Here is a 15734-nt window from a genome sequence, read left to right as displayed (position 1 = left end):
GTATGGCTGAACTTGTTTTCAGGTACCACTATAATTTCCAGTGTGTATATGCTTTTATGTGCTTAAAGACTGCAACACAAAAGACTTTCTAATGCTATAATTTTGTAGTTTTATTAGACTGAGTTATAGTATGGAAGAATATTCAGAAACTGCAGCTTAAATGAGAAAACGTGAATGGTGTTACTTATATAAAATACTACTGCAATAGTTCTTTTATTAATTTTTAATGTTCAGCACCCTCTGTGACCTCCTTTATTCTCTTGCTGTCAACATGGCAGGCTGGAAAAATTGAAATGGGCTGACAGAAAACATAGCACACGTTACCGCCCAACTCTGGAGGCTCTCAACTTCCTTTCTGTGGCGCATGCTAACGGAGTCCACGTTATTCTGCATTACAATAATATTTAAGGCCTTGTTTGATAGCTCTTGATAAAAGACAGTTATGTCTGGACCCTGAGCAGGTGCTCCTTGTCTGCCTTCCTCTTTCTGACATTGTGGGAATGGCATTGAATTAAGTGCAGAATATAACCTTTTTTTTTTTTTATCATGGCTCATAGGTAAACTTCATGCTCTCAAAACCTAACGCTTCAGCATAGATAGGAGCTTTATTTATCTATCCGGTCTCTTCCAAAAGCACATTTTGGTCTGATTCAGCAATGCTTTTCTTGAACTGTAGGACACTGCTATGTTAAATGTATATTTACCACTGTCTCTATCACCAAGGAGACTAATCCCCACACCAGTACAGTCAAGAACCTCACAGCATTGTCTTTGCAAGACCAAGTTCATGTTGTCACAGCAACAGAGTGCACAGGGCAAAGATGCTGAGCAGGACTTTGGGATTAAAACGTTCTTTTTTAAAATACAAGTGCTAGATGATGAGAAAGAGTGAGCAGAGGTGGGAAGTCTGCAAATGTCTTGTCAGTGACACCTATAAATGTAACATTTTAATGATTTTTCTGGGGCAGTATTTGAGCAAGATTTTTTGAAGGTAGATTTTTTTTAATTCTAGGAAGAATGAAAACTAATCCAGGCAATGAAGCAGATATTATAATCAGGATGTTTATATTTTTCTCTTACAGGATCCTAGTATTAGCCTTTACTAAAAGTGACAAGACAATCGTGACAATGAGAAATTCTAGTAAAAACAGAGACAACAAGAGAATAAAATCCTTGAAAGACCCTATCTTGGTATTCTCTCATTTTGTGCTAATAGCCACTTGGGCCTCCACACCCAATCTGTTCCATCTGTTACAACTATTTGGAACACTGACCAACAATGAGTTATAAAGAAGGTAGAATTATAAAAGACACGATACTCTTGCTTGCAACACGACCTCCTGATTTTTCAGCAATCTCAGAGGAAGCATAATGGCAGGAGAGGACAACACCTACCAGACACTCCACCATATGTGGTCCGCTTTCCAACGCCCACTGCCGGCCAAGGCGTGCCATCAGCATTTAATCCCATCAGACCTGAGACAGTGTTGGTGGCTGTAACACCGTCTGCACCACCTGTGGAAAACACATCAACAGTTCCCTGCAGTTCTTAAAGGGACAACCATTCCAACCTACACAACCCAGGAGAATGCACATTGTACTTTCTCTTAAGAATATTTCCTCCCCTCAAAGGTCTTCACTAACTTAATTCCTACAATGACACTTAAAATGCAAGGCATAAAAACAAAGTTTTATTTACCACCACTTCAGTTTGTCAATTATTATACAGATTTGTTGATGCCAAACGTTTTCCACTCAGTGTTATTTTCCAGGTAATTTACATTGTCTTCGGAAACAGATTTCCACAGATGGAACACATGCATGTATGATTTTTAAAGCCATACAGTGACTGCATGATTTTATGCAGTCAACAGATAGTTACTGAGCATGTGTTTAAGGCAATGTGCTAAGCTCTAGCAAATATAAAACAAAAAAACTCATTGCCGTCAAGTCGATTCCAACTCATAGCGATCCCATAGGAGAGAGTAGAACTGCCCCGTAGGGTTTCCAAGGCTGTTATTCTGCATTACAATAATATTTAAGGCCTTGTTTGATAGCTTCTAATGAAAGAAAGTTGTGTCTGGACCCTGAGCAAGTGCTCCTCGTCAGCCTTCCTCTTTGTGACATTGTGGGAATGGTGGGTTCGAACTGTTGACCTTTTGCTGACCTTTCAAGCACTTAACTACAGCACCACCAGGGCTCCTTACAAATATAAAGGGAACTTACAATCAATTTTACATTGCAGAAGCTGATATCTTTTTTTGACTTCATTAAAAGTTCCAAATGCTATTATTGCTGAATTGTTACATTACAAGGTCATTTATATTGCAGGGGATCATATTGCTGTGACCGTGGTTTTGGCACGTAATATACACCTATGTATGAAACCGGTGCATATTCAAAAAAATTATAAAGGTTTTTGTATTCCCAAGTCAAAATTTGGGGCCCATTTCCTAGCTTGACTCCAGATGTGAATCAAATGAGAGTAGTGTTCAATAATACTTTTCTTAAACTATGAACAAAGAAATACAATTATGTTTGTGGAAAAAGATATCCTTTAGCATGGCTACATAGATCAGGCCCATATTTATATAACTGGAAAACTGAGGCAAGCATAGTCCTTACCTTCCTTTGCAGCTCTTGCGATGCTTACAATATCAGTGACATTTGGGGTCAACTTGGCAAAAAAAGGAACGTGAACAGCTTGCCTAACCCAGCGACAGATGTTCCGCACCAGCTCTGGATCCTGTTCAAATAGGTCAGTTAAATATAGAACATAATTAAAGAATTGTGATCAAAATGTGTACCAGAACAACAGCAATGCTGGAAATGTGCAAGACAAATTCAACTTGACAATGGGCTACATGATATATTTCTCAAATTTTTCTCCTCAGTGTTGCACCTAGACTCATTAGGGAACTAAGGTTAACACACTTCAAGTGAACTGCAAATTCATCACATAAAGGTTAAATTCCTCAAGGGGGCCTTTGGAAATAAAATTACAAAGAACCAAAAGGAAGAAAGAGTTCCCCACTTCCAGTTAAATAATATCAGGGATAACACATAAACTTCTGGCGGTAAGTTCAGGAAACACTACGGAATTTCTGGTGACCTTGTTGGTTCAAGCCTAATTAAAAAAAATAAAAATAAAAATAGTCACTCCTGGGTGAATGATGTCAAATCTGGTCTGTTTTCATTATTAGAAGACTCAGTCTTGCTAAAGTGTATTCCAAAGAAACTCAATCTCTGACTTAATAATTAATCTAAACATGATACGTACTACACACTAAAACACTAATACAGAATAATTCAACCTTAGATTATGTATGAGTTGATGAGTAACTCTAACTTACTTTTGTAAATGTCACTAAGATCTGTACAACGTTTTCCCACACTCATCTACTTGAAAGCATTGATCAAAATGACAAAAAATGAAATAAAATATCAAATGCTCATTTTTAAAAGCAAGGAACAGACATTTTCTTGTGCCTGTTTCCTGTGATTTTTCAGGCTTTTATTTTCTCACGGGACAAGTATCATTTAGAGGGCAATCACCTATCCTTTTCCACTGAAAATAACTTACTGTCGTGCTGTTCTTTGATTTCAACACATACAATAGTCCTTTTTTTTTCATTACTTTTAGCACAAAATTTATTCTGACAGGCACTGATAATGTGCTTTGATAAATTACCTTAAAATATGCAATAGCAATTCATTATTGAACTTGGTAATATTATCTCAGTAAGTTAAAATGTTTTTTTTTTAATAAAAGAAAAACCCAGAAAAATATAGACATACATTTAAACTATAAAACAGTAAGCAAGTATATCATTTGTAAATAATATTTTCATGTGTAAGGAATTTGCACCTTGCATTTTAACCTTTCAAATTCTTTTAAGATGAGATTTCTAATGTTATAACCTTTAGAAAGGATCTTTTCACTTAGGCTTCATCCTTCCTCCTGTATTACCCTAAAACTTATGCATTTATGTGCTGAGATGCTGCAGTGAGGTAATTTCTGTTCATTGTTATCATCTCTATTCGGCAAAACTGAATAATTTTAACTAGAAGTCTTTGGCTTGGCTTGTTCTCTTTTCAACACAGTAATTTCTTCATTAAACATAAATATTAAAAAAAAAACCCACTATATGGAATGCTGTATGGGGCATACTGTGCTTTATGAATAGTAAAACCTGGAGACTTAGCTGTACAAATTCTAACTCATGAAAATGGAGATCTGTCCCTGCCCATGGAGTGTTCATGAAATATTTATAACTGCTGCATTGGCATTATGAAGGCAGTTGCATCTTTGTGACTTTCATTTTTAAGTTATGAATTTCCATGGGACTTAGCCTAGAAATGACAGTAACTCTAGATGATATGAATTGCGCGTCCTTTGTGAAAGCTTTAAGGCAGAATTTGACAATAATCTAAAGATCACTTGATTTGCATAATACATGGATGGTAGCCTGATAAAAATTACCAAAACAAATGTAAAATATTATTTGGTTCCAATAGAGTAAACACTAATATTCTGATACAGTGGTTTCTAAGTGGCTCTCATTACTATTGACCAACATGTCTTTATAATTTACCTCAAACATTTGTCAGATTTTTTTCTGTTGATTTTCACTTTATCTAGTTAACTATTTTAAATGAGTACGTTTTACTCACTGTTTAACAATTTGGAATCTACTCAAAGTTTTTTAGTTTTTAAAAAAAAATGTTACTTGGCTACTATTATTTACTCGAATCATGTGTCTATTTCAAGATATTATAATTTGACCCTTCTGTGACGTAGTGGCTAAGAACTCGGCTGCTAACCAAAACGTCAGCAGTTCAAATCCACCAGCTGCTCTTTGGAAACCTTATGCGGAAGTTCTATTCTGTCCTGTAGGGTCACTATGAGTCGGAATCGACTCAACAGCAATGGGTTTGGATAGTTTTATGAGTAAAGTTGATGGTATTCAGATATGTCTCATCTTCACAGTGAGCCAAACCAGCTGCAGACTAATCATTATAAGTTGCTGAAACAAAATTTGATTACTCGAGAATCTTCTTAACAACTTTTGACCCACATTATTGCAAAAATGAATGCCTCTTCTGTAAACTGTGAAGTTTTGTTTGACAGGCATAAAAGAAATATTCTAATACAACTAGAAATGTGGAGTATATAATAACATGATAAAATGAATCTGTATACTCTGGGGAATTAAAACATAGGCTACGACTATTCACACTTTGCTGGTTTCCTCACACTTCTGATATGAACGTTCAAGATGTACAAGCAATTTATAGAGTTACTACATTTTGACTTTCTTATTTTCTACTGATAGCATCAGATGGCTTTGCCCATTCCTAATAAGCTAGTTTTTAGAATTTTATTGAAATGAGTAAATTTTAGATAATCTCTAATTCCCCCCAAAATCCTCAGAATAGGAAAGGTACAGTTACTAGCATCTCTCAGACAAATCGAGACTTGATAGTGTCAACACAAAAAGCGAATAAAACAAAACAGTTCTGGACTGCTCTTTTATTTCTAGTACTAAAAATACTAGGTACTCATCAAATATTTGTTGTGTCATGAATGCTTGTAAACAGCATATTTTCCATTTTTCTCCCTCTCTCCCTTTTCTCTCTCTCTTTGTATTTCCATCAAAATATAGTCAGTGTCTAGGTTTAAGGTTGGATTTTTTGATGATACGTAATATCTAAAAACATCAAATATAAGAAGACTATTTTACAAACTTGCAATAATTCTGAAGAAAAATTACAGACAAATATGCAAAAAATAGCTTAACAAGTCTTTTAATGTGTCTAATCACAAAAACTCTACCTGGATCTCCAAGTTTTTATTGGCTCCTTATACAGGTATCAGTAATGTCCACCATTAACCATAATTTGCAATCTCTCCCACAGCAGCTATCATGTATGTGTGTGTGTACTTCTTTAAACCTGTTAACTCTTTTGTAAGGAGTGTTGGTAGCACAAAGGTTAATAACTCAGCTGCTAACTGAAAGACATGCGGATTGAACCCAGTAACAGCTTCTCAGGAGGAAAGACCTGAAGATCTGCTCCCGTAAAGACTAATGAGTCCTACTCTGTCCTGTAGGGTCACTGTGAGTTGGAATTAACTCGCAGGCAAACAAACACCACCATCACCTTTTTGTTATTTATTGATCAGCCAAAAAGCTCTGAGGTGACAAAATAGGTTTTCTGTTATGGCTGTGTGTAGTATTATGAGGGGAAAGGCACTGAAGCCCTTGGGGCCTGGAGGGCAAATGATAGTCTTGAAGGTACTATATAAGGTGAAGGTATCAGATCAGATACGTGAAATACTGAAAAGAGGATAAAAGCAGGTTAGAGCTAATTTGGCCTATTTGACAACTTTAAGGTAAAGCATCCCTGTGTCTGCCTGCAATTAATATGCTCTGGCACAGAATCCTATGAAAACCAAACAATGACAAGAGCAAAGACTAGAAAATGTAGTGCAGAGTAGATTGTTTGCAACAATCATGTCCATTGTTTAAAACTGGTTACTTTTAAGGCTTATTGTCTTATCTGGGCCATATGATAATGAGGTTTAATTCTACTAATTAGTGTGTGTCTAGTTATATGTTCTCAGGGGGCTCCATAAATGATCCACCCTGTTGCCTGTGAGGCCCCAAGGTGATCTCTCCATTGTGAGATAGGCATTTCTGTCAATTACTTAGGGCATTTGGTTGCATGTCTTATACAAAGGAGCAAGCACTAGAGAATGAGCTTGTGAGAATTTCTTGATAAGCTTAAATTACAAGTGAAATTTTTGACTTGAAGAAACATCTCTCTCCAATTTACCTGGTAATTTTCACTCAGTACAATTCTTTTTAAAATGGAGTTCTTAGAAACTGGCATTGCAATGAATCCAATGAAAAATTTTACCACTTACAAAATGTTTTCCGCTAAGGGATGCCTAAGTCTTAATTCACCTGACATGCCAAGAGGTGGCTGGCATTTTTATTATGTCCACTTTCCTGAATGCAAGAATTGAGGCTCAGATCATTTTGAGTACCAATTTTAACTTCTTAATTTTCTTTCCCATCATCATGTCCCAAACCATCATCGTCTTTTCAAAATTGCTCCCGAAAGTGAAATTCAGCTATCAATTGTAAACTGGAACTGTAAAAGGCTTCTGCTTCATTTACACCTGTAAGACTAGATGTAGCTTTAAAATAATAGGCAACAGTAATGCATTTATCCTTCTGTGTCAGATAGGACAGAAAGAGTTATTTGCTCCAGGCAGAATTATTAGTAAATGAAAAAAAAACTGAGTGTTGGAATGGAGATGTTTTAAATTAACTCATGCATTAGCATGTGTCCTTATGGCATCAGTTTTACTGACTTAAGAATTCTAAGAATGGTACAACCACTTTGGAAAATAGTTTGGCAGCTTCTTATCAACCCATAATTTCACTCTTACTTATATATCTAAGAGAAACAAAAAACTTATACCCACACAAAGATTTGCACATGAATGTTCATAGCAGCTTTTTTCGAAACAGTCAGAATTGAAAACAACCCAATTATCCATCAGTAGGTTAATGGACAAACGAAGGGTGGTATATCCACACAATGGAATACTATTCAGCAATAAAAAGAACACAAACTATTGAACAAACCAACGACCTGGATTAATTTTTAAAAAATTATGCTAAGAAGCCAGACACATACATGTTGTATGATTACATTCATATAAAATTCTACAAACAGAAAAAACTAACCTAACACATAGTGCCTAAGGCAGCTGGTTATTCTGAACCCAATAATTTTGTATTCCTGATTTTCTTCTAAGTAAATGAAAATAACAAAAATAATTTGTACAGCATGGCTTCATCAGTTCAGCAATATTTGCCATTATATGTGCAGTATATGCCAACATATGTGCCAAGTTTCACGCTACATACTCTTAGAAATAATCTGAAATGCTATAGCATTATCAGAATCTCTGAGATTTCCTGTTATAAATAATAAAGACCTTGAAGTTTTCCTCAGATATGGCATGCATTTACCTGTGAATTGAAATTCTAATACAATCCACCATGTGAAAAAGGGTGCTGCCCATATTTTGCTTATTAATGAGGTCATGCACCGTCACCTGGAATATCATAAAATATGGAAAAACAGGTTATGTACATGCTGATAACACCAGAAAGTGTTTAAAATTGTGGACCAGCTAGGTCCAACTGAATCCCAGCAGGTTTCCCAAACACTGCTTGGAACACACTAAAAAGACTTCAGCGGGTAACGGAGTACAGGCAGTTACTTGCACTACTGTGTATGGAAACATTTTAGAGAAGGGCAAGCGCGTATTTAAGTGTATAATAAGGTGTTTTTACTATTTGCAGATTTCAGACAGCTTGGCATTTGTTTTCTTAATGCAAAGCATTAGTGTAAACAGTGTAACAATGGATGTTTTATACATCTGCTGGTCTGTTGACTCAGCCTGCATCCAAGGACTACAGTTAGAAAACAACCATAGCACAAAACCTCAGTATCTTTATAATCCCGTATTGGTGTGAATGATTCGTCAACAGAGGGAGAAGATTAGTGAAGAACAACATTCTGCCCTGGAGCACCCACGATGCTGTTATATTCAGGATGAAGAGAGTCTAAGGAAGTCATGCTTCTGTCCTGGGAACTTTATGAAATCCTAGCAAGAAGGAATTACTGTTGAGGCAATATTAAATACCGTAGTGAAGAAAATCTCAATCCCTCGACTATAAATGGTTTCAGCTAAGGGGAGCTCATCCATAACAAGCTGGTACAGTTCCTTAAGGGTTTTTTCCTGCTGCTGCTGTAAGAGCTAGAAAGAAATACTGCCCGCCCCCCTCCCCCCATTCTGTGGACCTATTTCCCTCTTTGAGCTGAAAAGGACAAGTGGGGTGATTTTCTTGAAAACTCTTTGTGTGAAAATGTGAGGAGATATTAATCTTGGCCTTTTGTAAGTATAATGTTCACGGATGCTAGATTTTACCTAAAATTTAAGCAATCTTGAATCTAGCTTAATCTTTATTAAATGATTTATTTATGCTTCCCGTGGTAGTTTATAAGGATACATATCATAAAATTAAGATAGAGAATGATGGTATTCCTGGGTGGCGCAAACAGTTATACACTCAGCTGCTAACCAAAAGGTTGGTGATTTGAGTCTGCTCAGAGGCACCTCAGAAGAAAGGCCTGGTGATCTACTTCCAGAAAGTCAGCCATGGAAACCCTACAGAGCATAGTTCTACTCTGACACACATGGGGTCACCATGACTTAGAATCAAATCAGGGCAACCGGTTTGATTTTTATGTTTATATAGATGGATATAAATAGGTAAAAAAGAGGTTTTCTATTTTTAAAAGTTGTTCACATGTCAAGGAAAGGAAGCATGACAAGGCTACCTCCACCGTTGGGGCTTATTACAAGGATATACGGAGAAGTAAGAAAGTAGGTGAAATGCTTTTAGCAAAGGAAGAGCCAGGCATCTAGGAACTGAGATGTCTCTCATCCATCTTGTAGAATATGACCCGCCAGTGATGCTAGTGACAAAAAACAGCTCTTGTTCTATTGCTTCAAGGACCAGAAACTATGAATTTGCTTTTATTTCTCAGCATCTCCTTTTCCACTTTTCCTCATGTTTCCTTTTTTTCTATATTGCCCAATTGGTTCTCCAGTTAAATGTTTCTGCTATTTACTATAGAATATATATATCTCAAAATCAAACCCACAGAGGAGAAGATTTAATACAGACAGTGCAGTTCTTTTATTTTTTTGGCTGTCCAAAACTTCATCTATTTGTGGAAAATTCTCACTGTATGAAATATTGGTAGGATACAGAAATACCCCCATTACATAAGCCATTGAAGAGAAAGTTTTTCTCTCTCCACCCTCTGGCAATTGGAAGCTTCTGATGGGAACTTGAATCTCATAGTAAAAGAAGTGGTTAACTCTTACTTGTGGTGGTGTGTGGTAACTGTCTCCTGGCAGCATCCAAAGAGCAGTAGTGATAGACATCAGTCCTGGTAGGGGCGGTACCTTAGCTGGACAATTCTTGCCACCTATTACCTGCATCCTTTTGGTTTCTGCCCATTTGCTACACCTGATTCTTCCCGCCTTCCTTGAATTTGTGAGATCCCTAGTATCCTGATGATAAATCTTTCCCCTTCTGACAGCCACAGTCTGTTTCTGTTGCTGCAAATAAGAGCTCTAAATGATAACAGGCAGTTTCCACTCTCCAGTACTAAGTATCCAGAGTGAACATATTGCCTATGGTATGGTACCATACTGTTTTATGGAATGCTGACTTCTGTCTTAGTCTGTAGGCATTTGCCTTTTGTTCAGAACACCCATATCTAGTCCACTGAATTGTCATTCAGATAGTCAAGACGCATGCTGTTGTGGCAACTCCTGTGAAAGCTACTGCCTCTAGTTACCTTCCTTTGAAAAAGAGCTATGTGCATTGCAAGCCTATAGCTTCATGGACTATACAGCAAGGAAATGTCGATTTTTATTTAAACCAAAAAAAAAAAAACCCATTGCTGTTGAGTCCATTCCGACCTATAGGGTCGCTATGAGTCAGAATCGACTTGACGGCAACGGGTTAATTTTTATTTGGCACCTAATAATTACCCCCAAATGTTCCATGAAATATGGGAATTGCAAGAGTAAGGCATCAACTTTATCCTCAAAGAACTCACATTCAAGTTATAACCACTTAGGACACCGAAAATTTGTCAGAATCAATAGACTACATAAGAAATGGCCTTTGGAATAACTATGTCTCTCTTCATCTATAAATCATGTAGAGTTTGAATATGTCATAATGAGCAAGCCCTGACATAACTCGAGACTTCTGCAGAAAGACACAATATATATCATCCAGAGCCAGCAAAGCTTGATTTCAAATGTATTAAGAGTAGCTATGATTTCTCAAAAGATGGATATGTAAACAGAGAATGGTAATATAGCCCACAAGGAAAAATATCTTAAGGCAGTGAAATTAAATTAAAATATGATCTCCTTTTCACTCTGAATACCTGCATGATTACCAATTCGACAAGAATCTTTCATTTATCCTAACTCAACTTTACGAAAGTGCCTAAAGCCTACATTGTTGATAAAACAGTTGATGAAACTTGCATCGGGAAAAAAATCCTCAAGCTGCTTGAAACACAAAATCATATGGGTACTAAAACAGATGGCTGTTTACTTTTGCAATATTCAACAAATGTAAAGTACCCAAAGAACTACTAGATTCAAACAGTTTAAAACTTTGCAATATATATATTTTTTTCCTTCACTTAAAACAAGTGTGCTATGGTGAACCTTACTGGGCTATGTTATTAATATTATTAATATCTAGATGCAACAGCACCTAATTAAGTTTTTAGATGATCAGGGCAAAGGCAACATTCAGCACTGCAGAGAAGACTTTATCTTATACATCTCCAGTGTCTAGTATTCCTACATCTTTACATGGAAAGGAACACTGGTGATGTAGGAGTTAAGCGCTCAGCTGCTAACCAAAAGTTCGAACCCACCAGTTGCTCCATGGGAGAAAGATGTGGCAGTCTACTTCCGTAAAGACTCACAGGCTTGCAAATCCTATAGGGCAGTTCTACTCTGTCCTATAGCATCACTATGAGTCAGAATTGACTCGACAGCAGTAGGTTTTTTTTTTTTTTTTTTTAACATACCAGCAGAAATCACAAATGTAACTCATATAATCCTTATTGTTTTGTCCTTTCTTTGATAAGTAAAGGATTTGTGGTAAGACCAAGTTATACCTGGACCAAAGTCCTTAAACTCGGCACATGCACCATCCACTACCCACCCCCCTCCTCCTTGCTCCCTCTTCCTCCTCTTTATCTTCTTTATAAATAAGTAAAATATATTAAAATTTGATGACCTTTCAGAGCACAAGCCAGTTGCTGTATACGGCAGGCTTGGAATATGTCTCATGTCTAAGCAGGTAGCCAGATAAGCCCTTCTACATGTTTTCTATTAGTCACTGAACCAATAAAATGAAGCTAGGAAACTGCTCAGAGGCATGAACTGGAGACGTTCAGCATGATTTCTATACCAGGTTAGTACTGCTTTGTTAAACTCAGAGTTTTTGACATAGTGACAGTCCATATGACAAGGGTGCTTTTGGAAGCAACATTCCAAGATTCATGGAATCCTGCCAAAGTATACTATCACACTGATGCCAGCTGCATTTATATGCTCTTGTCCCTGGGAAGGCAAGGGTGCTTTGTAAAGTGCAGGAACTGATATAAAAACAAAATTTTCCTGTTGAAGGCTGACCATCCTCTATGAGCAGCTAAGCATGAAGACTTTACAAACAATTTTACTTTAGTATAAGAATCCACCGTCGTCAAGTTAATTCTAACTCATAGTGGCCCTATAGAACAGAGTAGAACTGCCCCCATAGGGTTTCCAAGTCTGTAAATCTTTACAGAAGCAGACTGCCACATCTTTCTCCAATGGAGCCGCTGGTGGGTTCGAACCACTGACCTTTTGCTTAACAGCCGAGGGCTTTAACCACTGCTCCACAAAGGCTCCTTTGGTATAGAAAAGTGATATAAAAAAACAAACAAAAAAAACTGATATATAAGTAACAAAATACCATGTGCTTTACTAGGGGTATGTATAAAATGAATTAAAACTTAGAAGTAGGTATGCTTATTTTATTTATGTCTGGGGAGGGGGGAAAAAGACTTGACTGTGAAAGTGATTCCAGTTTGGAACCTTGAAGGACACCTGAAATGGCACAGCCTGGGTCAGGCCCTGCAGAACAACACATGGAGAAGGAATACATAGGAAGAGATGGGAAGGCATGATATGCTGAGAAATAGAAAGAAAAAAAAAAGTTCATATGAAGAGGGTAGGGAGGAAACATGTCTACATGGTTCAGCTAGAGCTTACAGCTAGTTTCCTAAATAATGTATGCTTTCTCTTTTAGACAGGTTCCTTGGAGGCGAAAACGGTTTGTGTTCATTTGCTAACCTAAAGGTTGGCAGTTCGAACCCACCTAGCAGCACCACAGGAGATCTGCTCGCGTGAAGATTGTTATTGTTAGGTGCCATCCAGTTGTCTCCAACATCTAGTGACCCTATGCATAGCAGAAGGAAACATTGCCCAGTCCTGTGCCATCCTCACAATTCTAAGTATTGAGCCCATTGTGGCAGCCACATGTCGGTCCATCTTGTTGAGGGTCTTTCTATTTTTAACTGACCTTCTACTTTACCAAGCATGACGTCTTTCTTCATGGATCAGTCCCTCCTGATACCACGTCCAAAGCAATGGAGAAGAAGGCTTGCCATCCTTGCTTCTAAGAAACATTCTGGTTGTACTGGACAGATTTGTTTTTTTTTTCTGGCAACACATTGTTGTTGTTGGGTGCCATTGATTAAAAAAAAATGAAATCCTTGACAACTTCAATATTTTCTCCTTTTACCATGATGTTGTTTATTGGTCCAGTTGTGAGGATTTTTGTCTTCTTTATGTTGAGGTGTAATCCATACTGACGGCTGTAGTCTTTGATCTTCATCAGTAAGTGCTTTAACTTATCTTCACTTCCAGCAAGGAAGATTGTATCATCTGTATATCACAGGCTGTTAGTTAGTCTTCCTCCAATCCTGATGTCCCACTCTTCTTCACAGAGTCCAGCTTCTCAGATTATTTGCTCAGCATACAGATTAAATAAGGATGGTGAAAGAATACAACCCTGCCACACGACTTTTCCAATTTTAAACCCCGTAGTATCCGTTGTTCTACTCCCGTAACAGACTTTTGATCTATGTACAGGTTCCACATGAGCATAATCAAGTGTTCTGGAATTCCCATTCTTTGCAATGTTACTCGTAATTTGTTATGATCTGCACAGTCGAATCTCTTTGTGTAGATCATAAAACACAGATAAACATCTTTTTGGTATTCTCTGCTTCAGCCAAGATCCATCTGACATCAAGCAATGATATCCCTTGTTCCATGTACTCTTCTGAATCTGGCTTCAATTTCTGGAAGTTCCCTACTGATGTAAATCTGCAGTCATTTTTGAATTATCTTCACCAAAATTTCGGTTGCATGTGATATTAATGATATTGTTTGATAATTTCTGCATTCTGCTGATCATCTTTCTTTGGTATGGGCACAAATATGGATCTCTTCTAGTCAGGTAACCAGGTAGCTGTCTTCAAAATTGAGTGAGTGCATCCAACATCCATTTGTTGAAGCATCTCAGTTGGTGTTAATTCTTGGAGGCTTGTTTTGTGTCAATGCCTTCAGTGCAGCTTGGACTTCTTCCTTCAGTACCATCGGTTCTTGATTATATGCTAACTCCTGAAATGACTGGACATCGACCAATTCTTTTTGATACAGTGACTCTGTGTATTCCTTTCATCTCCCTTTGATGCTTCCTGTATCATTCAGTTTTGCCCATACAATCCTTCAATATTGCAAAACAAGGCTTAAATCTTTTCTTAAATTCTTTCAGCTTGAAAAATACTGAGTGTATTCCCTTTTGATTTTCTAACTCCAGGTCCTTGCACATTTCATTATGATACTTTGCCTTATAGTCTAAATCTGCCCTTTGAAATCTTCTGTTTGGCTCTTTTACTTCATTATTTCTTCCATTTGCTTTAGCTACCCTGTGCTCAAGGGCAAGTATCAGGGTCTCTTCTGACATCCATTTTGGTCTTTACTTTCTTGTCTTCTTAATGACCTTTTGTTTTCTTCATGTATGATGTCCTTGATGTCATCCCGCAACTCTTCTGGACTTTGGTTACTGTCTCTTTCCATAAAAAAAAAAAAAAAAAAAAAAAACTTTTTTTTTTTTTTTTATGTAGTCGATTTGATTCCTATGTATTCCATCTGGTGAAGTCCACGTATGTAACTGTCACTTATGTTGTTGAAAAAAATGTATTTCTGATACATAAGTCATTGGTCTTGCAGAATTCTATCATGTGATTTCTGACATTTTCTATCATCAAGGCCATATTTTCCAACTAGTGATCCATCTTATTTCTTTGCAACTTTCACATTCCAATTATGAGTAATTATGGATGCTCCCTGAATGCATCTTTGATGAATTTCAGACTGCAGCAGTTCATAAAAATCTTTAATTTTTTTTATCTTTGACAGTAGTTGGTGTGTTTGAATACTATTCATATTAAATTGCCTTCCTTGTAGGCGTATGGCTACTACCTTATCACTGACAGCATTGTACTTCAGGCTAGAACTTGGAATATTCTTTTTGATGACGAATGCATCGTGGTTTCTCTTCAATTTGTCATAGACAATATAATTGCCCAGTTCAAAATGACCAATATCAGTCCATTTCAGCTCACTAATGTCTAGGATATTAATCTTCAAGCATCCATTTCATTTTGTATGACTTCCAGTCTTCCTTGATTCATACTGTGTATATTCCACATTCTGATTACTAATGGATGTTTGCAACTATTACTACTCACTTTGAGTTGTACCATATTAGTAAATGAAGATCCTGAAAGCTTTAGTCCATCCATGTCACTAAGGTCGAATCTATAATGAGCAGAAAGCTCTTACCTAATCGTATTTGGACTGCCTTCCCACCTGAGTGACTCATCTTCCAGCACTATACTGGACAATATTCTGTTGTTATCCATAAGGCTTTCATTGGCTAAGTTTTTTGGAAGTAGATCACCAGATCCTTCTTCCTAGTTTG

The 15734-nt window shown here is 37.0% G+C and overlaps 1 protein-coding gene across 1 annotated transcript in view; it reads right to left on the bottom strand.

Annotated features, from left to right (window-relative positions):
- Positions 1–15734, bottom strand: part of DPYD (dihydropyrimidine dehydrogenase) — a 972677-nt gene that overhangs the window by 269246 nt on the left and 687697 nt on the right. The window contains exons 17-18 of the mRNA XM_010598084.3: positions 2626–2746; positions 1396–1515 (exon numbers count right to left, since the gene is read on the bottom strand). Of these exons, the coding sequence (XP_010596386.1) occupies positions 1396–1515; positions 2626–2746 (241 nt within the window). The remainder of the gene's footprint in view (positions 1–1395; positions 1516–2625; positions 2747–15734) is intronic.

Source organism: Loxodonta africana, chromosome 3 (genome assembly GCF_030014295.1).
Source record: "Loxodonta africana isolate mLoxAfr1 chromosome 3, mLoxAfr1.hap2, whole genome shotgun sequence".
Lineage (NCBI taxonomy): Eukaryota > Metazoa > Chordata > Mammalia > Proboscidea > Elephantidae > Loxodonta > Loxodonta africana.
This window is presented reverse-complemented; position numbering and strand designations above follow the sequence as displayed.